Raw genomic sequence first — 23,116 nt, 5'->3', positions numbered from 1 at the left:
GCTAACATTTTCTGTTTTGAGGACATGAAGGAAATGAATTACTCAATAAGTCCGGGTGAACTAACATAAAAAAAGAGTTCTCAGATGTATAGGAGTAAGAATTAAAAGAGTTGCAAGAATAGGCCATACCTAGGCCTAAAACCTGGGTCTGCCACCAGGATGTAGTGACTAAAAAACAAGCTTTCAGTACCCCATACACTGTTATATTCTGTAAGACTGAAATTCTAGCGTAGCGTTAAACCAAGATGGGGTTTTAAGTGAGCAATGGGTATGGTGACAATTTTTTAAAGGAGTGTAGTTTTAATCTGAAATTTTAATGCAAATTGTTCCTTTGGATACATAAATTAAGATGTAAAAAATCAGGTTTCATATTCTTGAAAAACACTAAAATATGTTATTATACCCCAAATATTGGTATTTTGGAACTTGAGAGCACAGTAATTCAGAATGTCAGTACATGAATGAATGTCTGGAAACATACTCAGTCTAAACGTAATTAAAAAGGTATTGCTTTATTCTCCCAAATTTTACTAGTAAAATTTTAGAAGTTTGATATGTAGTGCAGGAATAATATTTCTCAGCTCCCTCAGTTGCTAGGTTGTGTTTTTGCCACTACTTACTATATTGTGCATGAGATACTAAATAGTATATACTTGTTCTTGACTAAAGCGGACAGAGACAAAGATTTTGGGAGTGGTATGTATCTGTATCTATCTGTCTGAAGGAGGAAATGGCAACCAACTCCAGTATTCTCACCTGGAAAATTTCATGGACAGAGGAGCCCCCCAGGCTATAGTCTATGAGTCACAAAGGGTCAGACATGACTGAACAACTAACACACACACACACACACACACATACAGTGCTTCTGTGTGTGTGTGTCCTGATAGAAGATGATTTATCAAAGAAATTTTTCCATACCATTTGCCTGTTGAAGACCCAGAATTAGTTATTCTTTTCACTCCTGCTTGCAAAATGACCACCTTTTCTCCCAGACCCTGCCCTTTGTAATACAGAACCAAGGCAGCCGACTCTCGCAGTGCTGACGTTGTTTCCCTCAGGTCTGCCTTTAAGGCCCCAGTGCAGTCTGTACATCTCACACCTCTTGAGACACCACAGGCAACGCATTTAGCATTACCCCTAAAACAGAACACAGAACGCCATCCATCCAACCTTGAAGATTAGTTTCCTCATCAGACATAAACATACCACCAAACCAGGGCCCCATATTTTATGGGGTCATTTCCTGAGGCTGGAAAAAGGATGGTGTGGACTTGTGCCCTGCCTGGTAAAGGTTTCAGCCTGAAAGTGACCCTTTCTGCTCACATTTCTTGGCTAGAACAAGTCCCATGGCCCACTTAACTTCACAGAGGAGAGGTGCAGTCTTTCCTGTGCCTCCAAAAAGAAGGGAGTTAATCACAGTGAACAACCCGAATGACTACCTGAGATATTGCCTGATTAAGTGGTATTAGTGGTCATTTCCCTATGGCTGTAGCAAACAGCAGAGATGTATGGGAGACAGGTCAGTCTTCTCTCCATCTCTCCCTCCAATCCTGTCCTCTCTGAAAACAAATTCACGTGGTTATGATGTAGTAGAGTGCACAGGTAAGTGTAAATTATGAATAACATTCAGGCCTTGGATTAGATAGTGGTTTATATGTGTGTAAGGCATTTGCTCTCCTCTGCACTGAACAAGCTGGGTTGTTTCTGCATCTTGTACATCAAAGAGATGTGGGGCTGGAGGCCCAGGAATGAGAGGGAGCAGTGCCCTAAACATCAGCATCTGACCCCGAGAGCAGCCCCAGCAGCAGAGGTGATGGAAATGAGGTATCAGTGGTCAGCCAGAGCCTGGGCAGTGGACAGAGCTGAAAGGAGTCAGGCTGACATGGGTGTGGAATGGTGAAATCTAGTTGTAAGCTATGATGAACCTAGACAGCGTATTAAAAGACAGAGATATCACTTTTCTGACCCTGTAGTCCATATAGTCAAATATGGTCAAATGTCCATATAGTCAAAGCTATGGTTTTTCTAGTAGTCATGTATAGATGTGAGAGTTGGACCATAAAAAAGGCTGAGCGCTGAAGGATTGGTGCTTTTGAACTGTGGTGCTGGAGAAGGCTCTTGAGAATCCCTTGGACTGCAAGGAGATAAAGCCAATCAATCCTAAAGGAAATAAACCCTGACTATTCATTGGAAAGACTGATGCTGAAGCTGAAACTCCAATACTTTGGCCACCTGATGCAAAGAGCTGGCTCATTGGAAAAGACCCTGATGCTGGGAAAGGTTGAAGGCAGGAGGAAAAGGGGATGACAGAGGATGAGATGGTTGGATGGCATTTCTGATTCAATAGATATATGAGTTTGAGCCAATTCTGGGAGATACTGAGGGACAGGGGAGCCTGGCTTGCTGCAGTTCATGGGATCGCAAAGAGTCGGACATCACTGAGTGACTGAATAACAACAAGAACATCCCCTGGGGATTTTGGGCTTCAGTGTGGACAGGAAATCTCCTAATAATGGGAGGTAATGAAAGCCAGAGAAAATTTAGTCTGATGAATGCTGGCTGAGCTGAGTAGAACTCCCAGGCTAGCGGGCCCTAGCAAAGTATCAGTTACATTGAAAAGAATTAATGATAGAAGTTGATAATTGCACTGTGGTTAATATGAGAATATCTGTATTGGGAAAGGACATACTTCTCTAGGGAAAAGGCCTTCATATATGTAACTTATCCTCAATATGTTGAAGAAAGAAAGGCTGTGTGAGTTTTGGTGTGCATAAAGAGAGAAGGCATGGATGATAAAGCAAACTGGGTAGAATACAAACTAACAGGGGATCTGGGTAGAGGCTATATGTGTGTCTTTGCACTGCTCTTATGTTCACAATATTTTGTAAATTTTCAATTATTTCAGCCTCCAAATTAAAACCGAATGACATGACAGCGTGGCACATGTCATATTTTGGGTGATGAAGTCCCTATTAGGCCAGGGGAGTATCCGTCAGCCTTGCCTGGGGTGGGGGTGTCAGGGCGGGCTTCATGGAGAAGTTTCAGGAGAGACTGGAAGGATGATGACCTGATGGAGGTGTGTGAGGCCCTGGGGCATCTGACCGAGGTGGGAGCAGGACAGGCTGCAGGGGAGAACCCTGAGGTCCCGTCCATCCCAAGAGTCTGTTACGGACAGGAACACTGTGTGCTCTGACCCTGCAGGGCTCGCCCTCCTCATGGTGAGTGTCACCTGTGTGACCAAGACTGCTGCCTCCTGCCCCTCCAGACAGTTACACAATCCTTCTCATTGCTGGAGCCGAGGCTTAGGAACCTTCAAGGAAAGAAAGCCCGAGGGAGGGGCTTGCAGCCCAAAGTGGCCTGGGATGGGCAGGGCCCACATGCTTTGCTCACCCCATAAAGGCTCAGCACTTCACTCATGTCAGGACTCTCTGTAGAGGCAGTAGCTCTGAGTCTGCACCTGGCAGGGAAGTCTCAGCTCCTGGCATCTGCGAGGAAGGAAGGGGATAGCTCTCTGTGCTGTGAGGAAACTGAGTCTGAGACAAGATCCGAGTGTGTGGGGAGCCACGATGCCAGCTCAGGTCTGATCTTGGTCTCAGGGATGCAGAGTTTCAGAGAAAGGAACCTGTGGGCCTCTAAGGATTTGAGGGTTGGATGCTGCTGCTGCTGCTGCTAAGTTGCTTGGATGAGGTGGGGTCTATTCCAGGAGGTTCGAGAATGCTCAGAATCCCGTCACTTTCCATTTGAGGTTTCCATATGCAGAAAGTTCAGAGATCATAATGGGAAGATGAAAAACGATGGATCAGCAAGGGTGGAAGGGAGAGAAAGAATGAACCCGCCAATGATGTTCTGCACCTGCTTTCTTTAGGGGCCAGGTGCCAGATTCTGCCTCCTGCTGTTCCTCTCTCTGGCCGCCAGAGGGCGGGGTGCAGGTAAGTCACTCAGGAGCAGCAGTTTCATGAGCTCACCCAGGTGCACAGCGGAGCAGAGGGGATGGAGCTGGGCTGCATGCTGATGTTCTGGCCCAGAGTGGAGTCGTGGAGATGCAGAGAAGCCGCGCTTTGCAGCCAAATTGAGCTGTGGCCTAGTGTTGGTTGCTGTCTCTCTGGATGTTTGGTCTGAAGCTAAGCCCTGTCCTGGGGCCCCAGTCTGTGTCTCTGTATGGCTGAGGGGGCTCAGGGGAGTCCTAGAGACGAAGACTGTTTTCTTCTAGCTGCTCCTGCTCCCGTGGCCTTGGCTTTGGGATTTCTGGAGGGTGCTTGGTGGTCAGGGTTGTGTCCAGGGAACATTCTTCCCTAATCCTCATCCTCACAATTCCATTTATCACAATAGGCATAAAGAGAATTTTCGTGTTTAATTAGTTGTGGAGAAGAATGCAGGTTGAGTTAAGCCTGTACTAGATGGTGGCTCAGCTAGTCTTAGCACAGAAGACACTGACCTCTGGGGCTGCAAAGCCCAGTGATGAGCCTGTGAAGGAGAAAGGAGCTGGGAGTCAATGACCAGGAAGGCTGGAGTGAGCCGTGCAACACTATTAATGAGAATTATCCTCACATCCTCTACAGTGACCCCTTCTGTTGGGAAGTTCTGGGGGAACGAAATCTGTGCCCCTTTCCTGTCTTTCCTGCCCAGAACCTGCAAGGAAATCAAAGAAAGTTGCCATAGCGCAGGTGGTGAGTAATAAACCAACTCAGCATCCTCTCCTTTTGGCCCCTTTTTCGCTACAGATCCTGGTCATGGTGATCAAAAGGGGTGTGCCTGCCACTCGTGTCTGCTCTGACTCCAGGGTCCAGTCTAGGATATTTCCAGTGGGAATTTTGAGGCTTTTGGGTCCCATGTAGTTGTAGGAGACATGATTTTCTGAACACAGGGAGAATGTTTCTGGTGTTCCTGGTGACTCTTAGTTTGGTGACCAGAGCTCTGATGACAAGATTTTCTCCTTCTTGTAAGTAAGCTAAATAGTTAGTCTGCCCCAGTGTCATAGATTCTGGCAGGCAGAGGCATAGTACTTTATTACTCACTAACGCAGAAGTAGACAGAGCATCAGCTTTTTCCTGTGCTGTTTCCCTGGTCCTGTCCCATCACAGTGATGTGAAGAGGTCCAGGAGATATCTGCACATGTAATTTGTTTGCCAAGCAGCTCATAAATTGCAATCATCAAGCAAGCACCAGTCTTTTCTGATATTACAGCTTATTTTCTTTGGGGCTGAGTATGAGGAGGAACTCTGCACTTAGGGAATCCGAATCTCATAAAATGGGCAGTGACCATGCCTGGCCTTAGCTCTGAGTTGCAGAGGCCACATCCTGATGTGGACTTGAGATGTGGTCAGGTGCTCTTATCAGGCCTCGGGTGGTCAGAAGGAGGCTCTATCCAGAGGGAGATACCATCTCTGTCTTCTTGGATGTTTGCTTTATAAAGCCTTTTTGAAAAGGAAGCCTGGAACTAAGGCAGTCAGTGTTTCTGCTCTAAGATTACCCACAGAGAATTGTCCTCAAGAAATGGGTGTGTGTAGGAGCCTTGAGGATACATTTCTAACTTCCCAAATTCTTTCTGGTAATGGGGCCTGACAGGGATTCCCTGTTCTCAGACAAGGGGGTCTCTGGCTGGTTTCCTCTGCAGATGGCCTGTATCACCTCCGCACTGAGAATGGTGTCATCTACCAGACCTTCTGTGACATGACCTCTGGAGGTGGTGGCTGGACCCTGGTGGCCAGCGTCCATGAGAACAACATGCGTGGGAAATGCACGTTGGGTGATCGCTGGTCCAGTCAGCAGGGCAACAGGGCTGACTACCCAGAGGGCGATGGCAACTGGGCCAATTACAACACGTTTGGGTCTGCAGAGGCCGCCACCAGTGATGACTACAAGGTACTGAGCACCCAGGTGTGAAGGGTGGGGAGTGGGTTGCGGCCAGAGCAGAGCACGTGGAAGGGAGGGCAGGAGTCGCGGAGGTGGAGGTGGGGCTGGAGAAGATGACAGACAGAAGCCCATGTCTTGAATCACAGCTTCCTCCCACCAAGGCTGTTTGGGTGGTGGGGCCTCATCGTCTGCTGGAGGAGGTTGGGTTTCTGAGCACTGCTGGGCACCTGGCCTCCTGAAGTCCACAGCTCTCAGCTCAAGTGAGGGTTGTGTATGTCTGTCTTTGGCTGGTGGCACCTCCCAGGTTAGCAAGGCTGAGTGTGTGTCCCTCTGCAGAACCCTGGCTACTACGACATCCAGGCCCAGGACCTGGGCATCTGGCACGTGCCCAACAAGTCCCCCCTGCAGCACTGGAGGAACAGCTCCCTGCTGAGGTACCACACCAACACGGGCTTCTTCCGGAGACTGGGGCATAATCTCTTTGGACTCTACCAGGTACATGGGGCTGCTGGCTAGGGGTGGGGCGTGGTCTTTTGGTGAACAGAGAGCCAATGATTTGGATGGGGAGTACGTCTGCTCTGGTCATTGCACTAAGAGGAACCTCTGCTTGGCTTTCTCCTACCTCTGGGTCCCTGTGAACTAAGGTGCTGCCTCTCAGAGGAACTGTGAGCCAGGAAGCACAAGAAGCTCTGGGGAAAAAGGAAGTGGGTAAAGGAGAAAAACAAGGGTCTTGAGGCTGGTTAGGTTCTGAGCTATGAGTAGGGATGGCAAAGAATCCCTATCATTCAGAATGTTGTCTGAATAATGCCTCCTGAGGGCATTAAATCCTCTACTTCCCAGTACAGCAGTATCTCTACTCTCCTCAATCTGTATTTTCTTTCCTGTAGAAATTCCCAGTGAAGTATGGAGCAGGGAAGTGCTGGACTGACAATGGCCCAGTCATTCCTGTCGACTATGACTTTGGTGATGCTGAGAAAACTGCATCTTATTACTCACCAAATGGTCAGCGTGAGTATCTGCTTCCAAAGCCAGTCATCAGTCCTTTGGTGCACTGTTGGGGGAAGGGTAAATAACAACAATTAATGATTGCCGGCATTTATGGAACGCATATCAATACAACACACCAAACTGTTTTCTGGAAACTTGACATGGTTTGTGTCATTTAATCATCCTGAGAAATCTATGGAGTTAGAATTACTGTCCTCTCCATTGTAGAGAATATAAAGCCAGACTTCTTAATCAATATACTGTGTGACATAATAGTTACACAAAAAAGGCAAGCTAATGTTCCCAGGTGAGAACTACTTGGAAAGTAGTGAGAAAAATTTGTTTTTGTTATGATAGATAGCTATTATTTGAAAGAAGACATTTTTTCAGCATGATAAAACAGGAGAATTGGTTTGATACCTCAGTAGGGACGGTCCCCTGGAGAAGGAAATGGAAACCCACTCCAGTATTCTTGCCGGAAAAATCTCTAGGACAGAGGAACCTGGCGGGCTGCATTCTGTGGCGTCACAAAGAGTCGACCACGACTGAGACTAACACTACTAAAGTTAATGTTTGGTGGGAAAATGTGAACCATCAGTTTTTACATTTACTGTTTCAATGAGAGCAGGTAATGGTAGGTAGGGCAAATAAAGTCATGGTAATTGGATGAGAAGTGTGCCAGCAGAAACCGATGGCAACTTCTTTTTTTTTTTTTTAAATTTTTACTTTATTTTACTTTACAATACTGTATTGGTTTTGCCATACATTGACATGAATCGATGGCCACTTCTGATCATTGCTTATTGCTACTGGACCTCTGGAGGTCTTCTTGCTGATCTCTCAGTGGACTCTAATTTCTCCTATGAGCCCTAGGCAGACAAGTGACTCTTGTGAACATAAGCCTTGGTCTTGTTAGCTCAGATGGAAGGAGGTTCCCTTCCAGCCAAATTCAGAGCCAGGATGTAGCAGCCGCTGTCCACAGAAGTGCTGGGTTTCATCCCCTAAGCTTGGAGTCCTGGGCTGTAACCTGACCTGTTGATTTAGGGAATCCCTGGGCTGGTCAAAGGGAAATTGTTTCCAGTTCATCCTTTGAATACTTAGGCCTTGCTCTGCCTCTCTTTTCCAGGAGAATTTGTTGCAGGATTTGTCCAGTTCAGGGTGTTTAACAATGAGGGAGCTGCCAATGCCCTGTGTGCTGGGATGAGAGTCACTGGCTGCAACACTGAGTTCGTGAGTTTAGGGATGATCCCTGGCTTGTGCGTGTGTGTCTATGTGTGCAGGGGAACACTTGATTGGGATGTTTTAATGTAAATCTCCTTGGCTTGCATTTTATTCTTTTGCTGGTATTTTGTGGACACACTTTTTAAATTGTTACTATTGAGGAGCCTGGTAGGCTGCAGTCCATGGGGTCGCGAAGAGTTAGACACGACTGAGCATCTTCACTTTCACTTTTCACTTTCATGCACTGGAGAAGGAAATGGCAACCCACTCCAGTGTTCTTGCCCGGAGAATCCCAGGGACTGGGGAGCCTCGTCTATGAGGGCATCCGTCTATGCAGTCTCACAGAGTCGGACACGACTGAAGCGACTTAGCAGCAGTAGCAGCATTGCTTTAAATTGAGATTCAATGGACATAAAACATTTTATTAGCTTCAAGTATATAACATAATGATTCTATATTTTTATGTATTTTGAAATGATCATCACAGTAACCCAACTACCCTACACCCACTACCACAAATAGTTTCAAATTCTTTTGTCTTGTGATAAAAATTTTAATATCTACTCTCTTAGTAACTTTTCAGTGTACCAATCAGTATTATTAACTATAGTCACTAGTCTATACTTTACATTCCCCAGGACTTATTTTATAACTGAAAGTTTGTACATTTGTCTAATGGATATAATTTCTTGTATTGAAGTCCAATTTATCTGTATTCTCATGTATGATTAGTACTTTGATGCTGTGTTTAAGAAGTATTTTCCTATGTCGAGATCATGATGCTATTCTACATTCAATGTAGAAACTTTATGTTTTTATTTTTTCCCAGTATTGAGAAGCGAGCACCGTAGTTGTGGTTAGTGGAGACTGTCTCTGAAGGACATTTATGGCTGGGGGGCAGGAGGAAGAGAGAGTCAGAGTTCTAAGAACAAGAATATTCATTCAGTACCTTTTCCTTCCACAACTGTCAGTCTGAGAAACGTGACCCTGAAGTCAAGGACATCTTCACTTCCCTGTTCAGTTACCAGTTGTCCATTTCTCGGTCGAGGTGTGATAGCTGTGTCTTCATGGAAGGGTCCCTAAATTATGATTTGGAGGATGATGCAGGTGTGGGCTCTGGGAGTAGGGTGAGACGTGTTTCCCCTACACTGGCTTCCAAGGAGCCTTATCTTGCTCATTAATGCTCATTTGCATGTACCCTTGCAAGCACTGATCCCTTAAAAATACATGCTAGGGAACCTACAAAGTGCAGCTATTAGAGATGCAAAGCTGACAGAGTCATCCTAAGGAGCTCAGACTGAGTGGGAGAGAGATATAAATGCACGATTGCAATCTCATGTGGTATCGCCTGTGGTAGCAACATAAACAAGGGGCTCCGGGAACACAATACAGGAGCTGCTACCTGTACTAATGGCACACAGCTGATTCTGAAGGAAGGTGACACCTTTGCTGAATGTCAAAAGATGTGTGTAAAATTCAATAGGCAGCAAGGGGCAGAGTAGTGTCCTTGAGCATGAGTGACTGACATGTTCAAAATCACTGGGATTTAATAGACCATGGTGTGTTGAGGGGGCAGTGAGCTGTTGTGTAAATTGTATCATGGTATGCACATGGTGTAGAATCAAGAGCTGATGCTGGAAATACTTGCAAGAAGTAGGGCAAGGAGGGGCTTTTGAATTATGTTCAGGACACAGAGTTTATGTTATAGGTGATGGGACACCTATAATCTGATGTTAGGGGACACATCAGAGGAGTTTGAACAGATTAGTGACCTGATCATTCAAGAGCAGGGAAATGAGTCAGTGAGACCATGCTGCTGCTGCTAAGTCGCTTCAGCCGTGTCCAACTCTGTGCAACCCCACAGATGGCAGCCTACTAGGCTCCTCTGTCTCTGGGACTCTCCAGGCTAGAACACTGGAGTGGGTTGCCATTTCCTTCTCCAATGCATGAAAGTGAAAAGCGAAAGTGAAGTCGCTCAGTCGTGCCCGACTCTTAGCGACCCCATGGGCTGCAGCCTACCAGCCTACCATGGGATTTTCCAGGCAAGAGAACTGGAGTGGGGTGCCATTGCCTTCTCCAGTGAGACCATGAGGCTGGTGTAAAGGTACAGATGTGAAATACTGAGGACCTGAGCCAGGGTGGCCTTGATAAATTTAAAAGAGCAAGCATGGATGCCTAGACAGTGAAATCAGCAGTTCTTGATGATTAAATGAACGTGGGGGATGGGAAGTGAAAGAGGCAACAGACTTCAGGGTTTTGTTTTGGGTGGTTGAGTGCTGTCAATTAAGATGGGTGACAGGAGGAGAAATAGATTCAAGGGCAGCAAGAGAGCGAATTAGTTTTGTTTTGCTTAAGTGGAGTTTTAGATTTAGTGATATGTAGGTGGAGACATTCACAGGGCAGCTGGATATGGGATTTCAAGCCCAGAAAATAACTGGCTGGTCATTCAGATTTAGGAGTATATCTTGGCAATAGGTGATTATGTTGGTCCTAGCAAAAGTCATGGGAGAAGACAGACCATCATCAGGAGAGTGAGGTGTGGACAGAATTGTGAGGAATCAATAGCCTTTAGGGGATCCATTGAGGAAAAAGCATGGTTGAGGAGATCTGAGAATAAGCATGAAGGAAAGTAGAAAGGAATTCAGGAAAGCATGGTTTCAGAGCCCACTGGAGGGAAAGGTTTTTTCAGGGGAGGGGTCAAGGCAAGTAGGAAGAAGACCACATTTACAGGGATTTGACCATTAAGAGCTCCCTGGTGTGTCCACAGCCAACCCCTTGTTGTGTCTTCTCCCTGCCCCCCAGCACTGCATCGGTGGAGGAGGATTCTTCCCAGAGGGCAATCCAGTGCAGTGTGGGGATTTCTCCTCCTTTGACTGGAATGGATATGGAGCTCACCAGGGTTACAGCTCCAGCCGGGAGATCACTGAGGCAGCTGTGCTCCTGTTCTACCGCTGAGAGCTGTGTGGTGTGAGACAGGAAGCCAGCTCCTAAGCCCAGACCCTCAGAAATGGAAAAATGGAATGCTAACAAGGAGGGGAAGGGAATAAATTCCATCACTTTGTGCAGTTTGTGACTCTCAGTTTCTTTTAATTCCTTTTACAAATTGAAACCTGGAGTGATGTTTTACAATAACACCTTGTAAGCTGGTGATTTCTACTTTAGACTTTCGGAGTTTGGAACTTCTAGTCTCAGGTATCCAAGACACACATTTGCTTCTCTTTCTAGGGAACCCCTATGGGAGACTGAGGAGCAGGGAAAAATCATTCTTAATTTTCCTACCATTCTATTATTGGTTAGTCAAATCAAGCTCTCTGCATAAGTATCTTAAAGAGGAAAAGCTGATTATTATTTAGTTTCAGTAGGGAAAAAAGAAATTGAGGTCACAGCTGTCCATTTCCTTTATTCCTCCAATTTTGACAGTTGGGACAGTGTCTCTAAAATGATTTGGTACTATTTGCAACATCTCTGTTTTAGGGAGGGTTCTCACAATACCAAGGAATTCACTGACACCTAGTGGGATGTCCTACAACTCAACTCCATTTTGACCTAGTCTACCAGGAGACAGCGTCAGATCCCCATGTGAAGGGCTCAGTTCTACAAGTCTGTCCCTTGAATCCCCTACTCCAGACACCGGTTGCAAGTCCAGATTGTCACCTGTGCTTTGACTGACTGGCTGTAGATTGGAGGTTCCAGTGAATCCCTCCTTGGGTTCAATTAAATTGCTAGAGTGGCTCAGAAAACTCAATGAAACATTTTATCTACTAGATGATGAGTTATCAGAAAAGGGTATAACTCAGGAACAGCCAGATGGAAGAGACAGCTGGAGCCAGTACAGGTGAAAGGCCCAGAGCTTCCTTGCCCTGAAGCATTTCTTCCCAATCTCCACATATTCACCAACCCTGAAGCTCTCTAAACTGTATCTTTTTGGGGTTTTTACACAGACAGGTTTGATTAAATCATTGACTAAGTGTCAGGATACATTTAACAGGAGGCTTCCTGTGTGCTGTTTCAGATCTGTCAGGAATACTCAGGAATTAAGAGGAGAGGCGAGCCTCTCCCAGGGGCTGAAGAATCCAGGCATTTCCATCATTAATTTTTCTATACAGTGATAAGTATCCTCTTCCTCCTTGTGAACCTTACAGTAAAAGTGATCGTTTACAAATCTCTCTCTTTAATATGGATTGCCTATGTTTTGTAAGTCTGGAACTTTAATCTTTATCTTTGCTAAGAATAACAACTTTGTAAGACAGTATATATACACACACCAAGTTAATTAAAACACCTTTGCTCCATCAGAGCTCTTGTCCCTGTGTCTTTCTCTCTCTCTCTCTCTTTTTCAGGTTGATCCCTTGGAGCACAGAGGCCCTCTGAGTTCACTTTTCTGCCTGGGCTTCTAAGACCCTCTCCAGAAGGCGCTCTGCGTCTTCACTCCATCAAGAGGGCGCCTGAGACCTCCGTGAACAAAGCAAGTCCCTTGTCAGGGACTTTATTGGCTTTCTGTGTAAACCAAGGAATATCAGCCTCTTTCTTTCTCCTTTACTTTCATATCGGTCGACTCCAGACCACCAGGTTCCGGTCCATTAAAGGACCGCAACAACTAGGGAAATTGATTAAACCTTCCAACCCTTTTCTTTTCAGGAGAGTCAAGGTGAATGGGCTTGAAAGTTTCAACCGTCTCATTTCAAGGCAGATTCTAACTTCATTAACATGACTGAAGATCTCTGAGGCAGAGTCTGAAAGTAGCCCATTCCAACTGAACTAGAATTGTTGGTTTTTGCAGAAACAGAAGCAGTGGGTTCTGATTGATATTATCTGCAATGTTCAAATAAGTCCAGCTGGTACCTAATGCCCAAGCAAGATTCACCCAAGTGTCAAGATAAATTTCTTTCTGATAAATTGATCCTCCAAATTCTGTCCACAGAATCACACCAGAGCTTGTAGCTGGATGTCCCCAGTCTGTAATGCATTGTAAAGTTATCCCTTGTCAGCTTGGATTCGGCACGGTCCCAGGTCATGGGCTGGAATCCAAAAACCAGACCTCATAGTCAAAGACAGTTGAATCATGGATTGCAGATTCATCAAAATCCTAGTCAACATCACAAACACACTCTCTTGTAAGAAGACTTGATTTTAGCATTTTTCTTTACCATGTTAGTGTGAGAAGGTAGTACTAAGCTCAGATTCAAACTTTGACAAATCTGGCTCCCATTTGTAATTTAATTCTGTTCCCAGAGTGTTGTCAGTGTTGCATTGTTCTGTGATCGATCATACAGTGTATATATTTGGTCTGCAAGCTGCCAGGAACATGACCTGTGTATTAGATGATTCGGGTGCTGACCATGCCTTGTCAGTGCGTCATTTTATTTTCACATCGTGACAACACCAAACCAAATCCTTCATTGAGACTATCTCTGGCAGATTTGCTAAGGTCCACATATGTAGATGAATGCACATTGCTCATATACAGAATTCTCTGTATAGGTGTGATGGCAAGACTGTGAGAGGAGGTGGTCCGGTGTCTCCTCAGGTGAGTTCTGTAGCCGCAGCTGAGGCCACGGTGTTTGCTCTGAGTTGAGCAGCAGCTATCTTGGTTGGAAGGTGAAGTGAAAGCCCTGTGGTTGTTCTTGACTAAACCTGATTTGTATGATAGTTGGTCAACAATGGTTAATGTACAGTTGACCCTAGAACAATGTGTGGATTGTGGTCACCAGTCCTCCAAACAGTCTAAAATCCACATATAACTTACGGTTGGTCATTTGTACCCATAGTTTCTTCATATCTGCAGTTCCTCCAGGTCTGTGTTCCACATCTGCAGATTCAACAAGTTATGAATTGTGTGCTGTGCTGTGCTTAGTATCTCAGTCATGTCCGACTCTTTGTGACCCCATGGACTGTAGCCCATCAGGCACCTCTGTCCATGAGAATTCTCCATGCAAGAATACTGGAGTGGGTAGCTTATCCCACTCCATGAATTGCGTAGGACTATGTGATTTAACATTGGAAAAATCCAAGATATAAGTGGACAAGCACAGTTCAAACCAGCTTTGCTCATGGGTCAGCTGTGTTTGCTTTTTTCTAGTATCTTTTCTAGTATCTTTTTCTTTTTTCCACCTCCCTAATAAATCTTTCCCCCTTACTAGCTCATTCCAGATTTCTGTCCTTCTCCTTTAACCCTTCTTTCTTACTCCTTTTTGTTACCTCTTGCCTTATTTCTCTCTCTTTATGTCAGGTTGCTACAAATCCCAGCTTGAATCTGCTAGATGTGTAAAGCCAAGCTACTGATGCGGGATTGTGGTGAAGGAAAGTGCAGTATTTTCTGAAGACTCTAAGCAAGGAGTTTGGGTAGCTAATGCTCAAATCCTGGATCCTGAACTCCCAACTGGCTTTCAGGGAAAAATGTTTAAAGGCAGGATGGGTAAGAGGGTTGCTGTATGCTAGATCAACAGGTGGACACTCTTCTGATTGGTTGTTGGTGGGGTAATTGGGACTCAACATCATCAACCTTCTCCAACTGATCTGGAGCCCACCTGTTTGTGGCCAGCCCCCAGTTACCTTCTCCTATCTGTTGTGGGTTTCATTATCTGCAAATCATCTTGAAGGATATGGCTCAGAAGAGATTTGTCATCTGGAAGGAATATGTTTGGAGCCCTGGCAAACTTCTGTTTCTTTTCTCCTGAAAACTCAGCAGTCAGTTTTATGGGTCTCAGGCTAGGAATCCCTGGGTCTTGAGGGCCTCTGTGAATATGTCAGTTTTCTTCTCTATGTTCTTTTCAGTTTGCTTCTGTAGCCTTCTGAGCTGCTTCCGCCTCCCCCTCCCCACTAATGGATGTTGCTCTTCTTTCTCTTCTCCTCCAGGGTGGCTGCTACTGCCTCGTACTTCCAATCAGCCTCATGAGCCAGGTGCCCTAGGCAGGAAAACTTGCACATAGGTGTCAGATGGACATAGATGTCAAGACGTCACCTTGAGGATGGCAGGGATCACTGTCCACTTTTTCATGCCATAGGGTGGTGGGATCCCATCAAGTACCTTGAGGTGGTCCAGAGTGGCCTGGCCTTGCCTGGTCTTGGGGGTACTATGTCTCACACTGTCAGCCAGAAGATGCAGTTGGGTGTTCGGATTTGGGAGGGGTTGGCGTTTACCTGCTTGCAGAGGAAGGCCAGGCACTTCAACTTGTTTCTGTAGAAACTGCCAGGAAATACTGATTCCCTAGGAGTGCAGGAATACTACCTTCTGGTCTAGAAGCACCTTCTTGGGCAGGGTGGCTGCCAGGTAGGCCAGGAGATGGCCTCAGCTATCAAACACCAGGACCTGCCCCTCCGCCATCTTTGGCATTTGTGTGGGAAAGAAACTTTTGTTACTAAAACAGGATGGTGAATCTATAGGTATTTACTTTCATGATTCATTAAACTGTCTATTTATGCTTTTAATCCTTTTCTGTATGTGTATTAATTTTTTACAATAAAGTATTTTTTTTTAACAATAAATCCTAAATAGTTCACAGGGAGAAGCTGGACTGGATGCAAGTTTGGAATGGGGGAGCTTTAAGTCACACTATTCTCTCTCCACACAGATACAGACTGACAATTTTTTTCCCCTAAAGTACATTTTGAATTATGCTATTATGGACTGGTGATTGGTGATGAATCTAAATTCACAAAAAACAATACTCTCTCATAATCAAATATTTATTTACTCTTTTACATTCTTACTAACTTTTGACTGTGAGGATCACAACAAACTGTGGAAAATTCTTCAAGAGATGGGAATACCAGACCACCTGACCTGACTCCTGAGAAATCTGTATGCAGGTCAGGGAGCAACAGTTAGAAATGGACATAGAACAACAGACTGGTTCCAAATAAGGAAAGGAGTCCATCAAGGCTGTATATTGTCACCCTGCTTATTTAACTTATATGAAGAGTATGCCATGAGAAATGCTGGACTGGATGAAGCACAAGCTAGAATCAAGATTGCCAAGGAAATATCAATAAACTCAGATATGCAGATAACACCACACTTAGGGCAGAAAGCAAAGAAGAACTGAAGAGCCTCTTGATGAAAGTGAAAGAGAGTGAAAAAGTTGGTTTAAAACTCAACATTCACAAAACCAAAATCATGGCATCTGGTCCCATCACTTCATGGCAGATAGATGGGGAAACAATGGAAACAGTGAGGGACTTTATTTTTGGGCTCCAAAATCACTGCAGACAGTGACTGCAGCCATGAAATTAAAAGACGCTTGCTCTTCAGAAGAAAAGTTATGAAAAACCTAGACAGCATATTAAAAAGCAGAGACATCACTTTGCTGACAAAGGACCATCTAGTCAAAGCTATGGTTTTTCCATTAGTCATGTATGGATGTGAGAGTTGGACTATAAAGAAAGCTGAGTGCTGAAGAATTGATACTTTTGATCTGTGGTGTTGAAAAGACTCTTGAGAGTCCCTTGGATAGCAAGGAGATCCAACCAGTCCATCCTAAAGGAAATCAATCCTGAATATTCATTGGAAGCACTGATGCTGGAGCTGAAACTCCAATACACTGGCCACCTGATGTGAGGAACTGACTCATTGAAAAAGACCTTGATGCTGGGAAAGACTGAAGGTGGGAGGAGAGGGGATGACAGAGGATGAGATGGTCGGATGGCATCACTGACTCAATGCACATGAGTTTGAGTAGACAGGGAGTTGGTAATAGACAGGGAGGCCTGGTGTGCTGCAGTCCATGAGGTTGAAAAGAGTTGGATGCGACTGAGTGACTGAACTGAACTGAGCATTCCTCCACCCTGTAAACATTTCCAGCATGTTCCCACACACAGTCCAGCCACAAACTCTTCCACGTCTCCCCAGTTGAGGCTGTCCATTACTGGAAGGACAGGAGGGGGCGGCAATCCCCACCTCCTAGCATCTCCCTCGCTTTCCCCAGCTCCTCTTCATAGCCAGTGCTCTAAAGTTCCTTGCTGCTTCTACAGTTTCCTTCCTAGCTTCTCTCCCTGATTCCTAACTTCTGGTCCACAGAGAGTTCAGAGATGAGAGAAATTGACCTACAGGGCACAAGGGCACAAAATGGGAAAGGAAAAGTGGAGAGGGAAGTGCCAGGCGTTCTCATAATCCCACTGATCAGCAGCAGTGGGTCACTCTTCCTTTCAGGTATATGAGAAATGTGACTCTAAAGCCCATCCTGACAGCCTGTTTCCAGGACCGCTTCTGATGCTTTTTATCTTAGCCTGTGTCCTCCACACATGGAACCCTGAGGCAAAGAGGAAAGTGCCAACACCTGAGTTGCTATATGCCAATTCAGAAAGATAAGGACCAGGACAAAAAGAAAGCAATGAAGAAAAGCCTCAGGAACTCTGTGATGTATGATCACTCTGCCTGTCTTTCTTTCTTTTGCAAATTAGAATTCTTTTTATACATATATGCTAAAATACCCACCTGGTTCTGCTGTGTTATTTGCCCTAAAAAGGCAGGGTGAGGCAGAGTGAAGAATCCCAGTGCATCTGAGTGAGCCTCTCCACAAAGTAGAGAATGGTAACCCCATCCCCAGACTACTATCCCTCTTGCTGTTCCCAGCCCCCAATTCCTGCAGCAGGAAACCCCTGTGGTCTGGCCCTGGCACTGAGAGAGTAGAAGGTACTTGAAGGGCTGGGTGAGTGAATGAGGACGTATGACCTTTGAAACATAAAAACACTGCAGTATGTTGGTAGCGGGCTCTCTGTGGCTCGGGCAGCTGACTGGGCCTCCTGCTCTGTGGCACAGGTGGGTGTGTGTGGGGTGGCCACTCCACCAGGAGCAAGGAAGGCTCTGTCTCAACAGAATACTTTCTCAAAATTGTTTCTGGTACAAAATGAATGTACCGGAGATATGAGGTGTGGAGCTGCAGAGGCCAGGCCAGCCGCCCTCCCCAGACCTCAGATCATGGCGGCGCAGGTGAGGCGGGTGGGGGTGGTGCTGCTATGGGAGGACTTGCAGGAGTATCTAGAAGGAAGCACAGTGAGTTTGTGAGTTTTTGTGTGCATTTAGAGAGAAGGAATACATGATAAAGCAAACGGGATGAAATATGAAAAAGTATAATTCACATTCTTACTAATCCTCCTCCACCCTGTAAACATTTCCTGTGAATATTTATTTTTCAAAACAAAGACGAATTTAGATAGAAACTATATGGACTTTTTTTTAGTAATATTGTTATTTTGGCAATGTTCTGTAAATTTTCAATTATTTCTAACCCAAGAGTAAATAAAAGAAATACATGCAGTGTGACGTGCCACAGTTAGGGGTTGGAGAAAGTCCAGTAGTAGGACAGTGAAGCATCCGTCAGCCTTGCCTGGGGTGGGGGTGTCAGGGCGGGCTTCATGGAGAAGTTTCAGAAGAGACTGGAAGGATGATGACCTGATGGTGGTGTGTGAGGCCCTGGAGCATCTGACTCAGGTGGAAGCAGGACAGGCTGCAGGGAAGAACTGTGAGGTCCCATCCATCCGGAGTCTGTTATGGAAGGGAACACTGTGTGTGCTCTGACCCTGCAGGGCTCGCCCCCCTCATGGTGAGTGTCACCTGTGTGACCACGAGTGCTGCCTCCTGCCTCTCCAGACAGTTACACAATCCTTCTCATTGCCGGGGCCGAGCCTCAGGAACCTTCAAGGAAGGACAGCTCGAGGGTGGGGCCTGCAGCCCAATGTGGGCTGCGATAGGCAGGGCCCACCCTTTGCTCTCCCCAGAGGCTCAGCATTTCACCCACCTCAGACTCTCTGCAGAGGCAGTGCTCTAAGTCTCCACCTGGCAGGGAACTCTCCGTTCCTTCATCTGTGAGGATGGAAGGAGGGAGCTCTCTGTGAAGTGACGAATCTGTTCTGAGTCTGAGACAAGATCCAGGTGTGTGAGGAACCACAATTCCAGCTCCCTGGTCTTGGTCTCAGGGATGGAGAGATTCAGAGAAAAACTCACGGCCCCGTAAGGCTTTGTAGGGTTGGATGGAGTGGGGGCATTTCCAGGAGGTTCCAGAATGCCTAGAAAGCCATCACTTTCTGTTGAGTTTTCCTTACTAGGAAGTTGACGGAACAAAATGAGGGCAAGAGAATGGATGGACTAACCGTCTGCATGTCCTTGAGAGGACACAGCCCCAATTCTGCCTCCTGCTGTTCCTCTCTGTGGCCACCAGAGGTCCGAGTGCAGGTAAGTCACTCAGGAGCCGCTGCTTCTTCAGCTCACGCAGGTGTTCACCCAGGTGGAGCAGAGTTGGGTAGGAGCTGGTGATGTTCTGGCCCAGAGAGGGAGTCGTGCAGATGCAGAGAAGTCACATTTTGCAGCTGACAGAACTGTGATCTGGGTGCTGATTGCCTGGCCTCTCTGGATCTGATCTGAAGCTAGTGCATGTCCTGGAGCCCCACTCTATGCCTCTGGGTGGCTGAGGGAGCTCAGGGAGCTCAGGGGAGCTGTGGAGAAGACTGCGCTTCCTTCTAGTTGCTCCTGCTCCAATTGCCTTGGCCTCGGGGTTCCCAGAAGGTGCTGGTGAGGGTTGTGGCAATGAGCAACCTTGTCTAGTCCCCCATCCTCTCAAGTCCAAAGGTCACAGTAGAAGTAATGATACTTTTTATTTTTAATTAGCTGAGCAGAAGAATGCAAGTGTCAAGCAGGTACTAGATCATGGTCAGCTAGTCTTACCCGAGAGCATCCTGACCTTTGTGGCTTCACAGTCCAGTGATGAACTGGTGAAGTGGGCAGGGACTGGGAGATGATGGCCTGGAAGGCTGGTGTGAGCAGCTTCAGACTGTTAGAGAATTATATTTGCATCCTTTAGCAGCATCCCATCCTCCTGAGACATTTTGCAAGAGCAGAACCTAAGCCCCTTTCTGGTCTTTCCTGCCTCGAAGCAGCAAGGAAATCTAAGAAAGTTGTGGTGAAGCAGGTGGTAAGTAATAAACCAATCCAGGATCCTCTCATTTTAAACACTTTTAAGCTCAACAGATCTCCGTCATGGAGATAAAGAACAGTGTGCCCATCTCTTCTGTCTATCCTGGTGACTCTTGAGCAGTGATGAGTGTAAGATTTTCCCTTTCTCCTAAGCTAAAGAGTTAGCCACTCACAGTTTCATAGATGCTGGCAGTAAACAGGAAACTCCTGGCAGTGTGGCAAGGAAATTTATTGTTCATAGCAGTCGCCAGAGTATCAGAATTTTCTTGTGCTGGTTTCCTGAGCCTCAGTTCCTACAGAAGAATGGCAAGAGGGCCAGGAGACAGCTGCACAGGCAGTTTGTTTGCCAAGCAGGCTGACAAATTTGGCTTGTCAAGAAACAACAAGAGGTTTTCCTACCAGAGAATTTATTCTCTGAAGGATTGGGTCCAGGAGAGGAAGTCTGCACTTAGAGAATCCGACTCTCATATAACGGGCAGTGAACATGAGAGAGCAATGCCCCGTGTGCTGGAATGAAAGTCACTGGCTGCAACGATGAGCACGTGAGTTGCTGGACAACACAGACCACGACCTGTCCGTGTGAGTGCACGAGAGGGCACCCACCCTGTGGAGTATGATGATATGCTTCTCCATGGCTTGTAGTTTTACTCTTTTGCTGATATTTCGTGAACATAATTTTTAAAGTGTTACTATCGCTTTTTAATTGAAATTCAACTGACATTTAACATTATATTAATTTCAAGTTTATACCATAATAATTCTATATTTTTATGCACTGCATGTGATTGGTATAATAAATCTAGTCCACACCCACAAGCATATGTAGTTACAATTTTTTTCTTGTGATGAGAAATTAATATCTATTCTCTCACAACTCGTCAATGTACAATATAGTATTAGTCACCATTCTGTACAATATATCCCCAGGACCTATTTCATAATTGAAACCTTTTATCTTTTGACCACTGGACATAATTTCCTGTACTGAAGTCTAATTTGTTTGTATTCTCATGTATGATTAGTACTTCTATATTGTGTTTAAGAAGTATTTCCGTATGTTGAGGTCATGAAGTTATTCCCGAGTATTCATATTAACTTGTAGGAGCTTTACGTTTTTGTTGCTTTTCCAGTCTTGTAGAAGAGAGCACCATAGTTGGGGTGACTGGAGACTGTCTTTGAGGGTCATTTTCTGGCTGAGGGGGAGGAGAAATAGGGAGTCAGAACTGTAAGAATAATAAAGTTCACTTAGCGCACTTTCCTCCCACACCTGTCACTCTGAGAAATGTGACCCTGAGGTCAAGGACATCTTCACTTCCCCCTTCAATTATCAGTTTGTCCATGTGTCAGTGAAGACGCAGCAGCTACGGCCTTGTGGAAGGGCCTCTCGCTTATGTTCAGAGGATAATACAGACGTGCGCTTTGGAGGGTAGGGTGTTACCCCACTCTGGCTTTCATGGAGCCTTATCCCGTGCATCTGTGCCCATTTGCATGTGCCATGAGTTGTGCATGGAATTTTTGTCCTCTGTCCTTGGAATTTTTCAGGCAGAAATATCAGGGTGGGTTGCCATGTCCTACTGCAGTGGATCTTCCCAACCCAGGGATCCCACTCCTGTCTCTGGCATCTCCTGCATTGGTAGGCAGATTCTTTACCATTGGGACACTTGGAAAGCCCCATTTGCATGTCCCCCTGCAAAAACTGATTCTTTCAAAGTGTATGATACTAGCAATAGATCCTAGAGATGCATAGCTGACAGGGTCATTAAGGGACTCAGATGAACTGGGATAGAGATATAAACGCATGATGGCAAGCTTCATAAGGTGTCACCTGTGGTAGTCACATAAACAAGGGGCCCTGGTTTATGAAGATGAGCCATCATCCAGATAGTGAGGTGTGGCCAGAGCCCTGAGGAAAAGCGTTTATGGGGAAAGGTAGGCTAGCAGGCCTGAGGGTTAATATGAGGGAGGTTCAAAAGGAATTCAGAGAAGTACATTGTTTCAGAGTCTACTGGAGGAGTGGGTTTTATGGACGGGGGAACAAAGCCAGGTAGGAACAGACTAAAGATTCTAGGAACAGACCAAAGATTCTGATTCGAAGATTCAGAGCTTGTTGGTGTCCAGAGCCAACCCCTCACTGTGTCTTCTCCCTGTCCCCCAGCACTGCCTCGGTGGAGGAGAATACTTTTCAGAGAACAGTCCCCTGAAGTGTGCAGATTTCTCCTCCTTTGACTGGAATGGATATGGAACTCACTGGGGTCACAGCTCCAGCCGGGAGATCACTGAGGCAGCTGTGCTCCTGTTCTACCACCGAGAGCTGTGCGGTGTGAGACGTGGAACCCAGCTCCTAAGCCCAGACCCTCAGAGATGGAAAAATAGAATGCTAACAAAGAGAGAAGGGAATAAATTACATCACTTTGTGGTTCTGAGTTTCTCTGAATTCATTTTGCAAATTGACTGAGACCTAAAAGGACGTTTTAAAATAATGCCTTCTTTGGGTTGATTTCCATTTTAAATGTTCTGAGTTTGGAACTTCAAGTCTTGGGTCCCAGACACAAGTTTGCTCCTCTTTCTTTGGATTCCCTGAGGGAGTTAAAGAACAGGGGATGCCATTCCTTAATTTTCCTACCCTACCATCATTGGTCAATCCAATCAAGCCCTCAACATAAACATCTTAGAGCAGAAAAGATAACTATTATTCAGATTCAGCAGGGAAAAAAGATTGAGGTCACACCTGCCATGTCCTTTATCGCTTAGGGCAGTGTCCCTAAAATGATTTTAGTACTAATTGCAACATCTATGTGTTGGGGTAGGTTCACACAACATCAAGCAATTTACTGACAACTAGCTGAGTGTCCTCCACCTTGGCTCAAATTTGACCTGATCTACCAGGTCTAGTCAAGGCTATGGTTTTCCAGTGGTCATGTATGGATGAGAGTGAGAGCTGGATTATAAAGAAAGCTGAGCACCAAAGAATTGGTGCTTTTGAACTGTGGTGTTGAGAAGACTCTTGAGAGTCCCTTGGACTGCAAGGGGATCCAACCAGTCCATCCTAAAGGAGATCAGTCCTGGGTGTCATTGGAAGAACTGATGTTGAAGCTGAAACTCCAATACTTTGGCCACCTAATGCGAAGAACTGACTCATTTGAA

At 45.7% G+C, this 23,116-nt stretch overlaps 1 protein-coding gene and 2 pseudogenes across 1 annotated transcript; 1 reads left to right on the top strand and 2 right to left on the bottom strand.

The window, feature by feature from the left end:
* Positions 1-3,424: 3,424 nt before the first annotated feature.
* LOC114113243 (intelectin-1-like) lies at positions 3,425-11,129 on the top strand. The gene is made up of 8 exons (XM_027965470.2): positions 3,425-3,581; positions 3,869-3,932; positions 4,563-4,670; positions 5,618-5,865; positions 6,193-6,351; positions 6,744-6,864; positions 7,970-8,073; positions 10,867-11,129. Exons 1-8 carry the CDS (start codon positions 3,570-3,572, stop codon positions 11,017-11,019), a joined length of 969 nt encoding a protein of 322 aa, XP_027821271.1. The 5' UTR covers positions 3,425-3,569; the 3' UTR covers positions 11,020-11,129.
* Positions 11,130-12,740: 1,611 nt separating this feature from the next.
* Positions 12,741-13,820, bottom strand: LOC114108808 (voltage-dependent anion-selective channel protein 2-like; annotated as a pseudogene).
* Positions 13,821-14,767: 947 nt separating this feature from the next.
* Positions 14,768-15,391, bottom strand: LOC101104549 (large ribosomal subunit protein uL13-like; annotated as a pseudogene).
* Between the last annotated feature and the right edge of the window lie 7,725 nt (positions 15,392-23,116).

Source organism: Ovis aries, chromosome 1 (genome assembly GCF_016772045.2).
Source record: "Ovis aries strain OAR_USU_Benz2616 breed Rambouillet chromosome 1, ARS-UI_Ramb_v3.0, whole genome shotgun sequence".
Lineage (NCBI taxonomy): Eukaryota > Metazoa > Chordata > Mammalia > Artiodactyla > Bovidae > Ovis > Ovis aries.
Note: the sequence above shows the minus strand (reverse complement) of the source record. Positions and strands in the feature narration are given on the sequence as shown.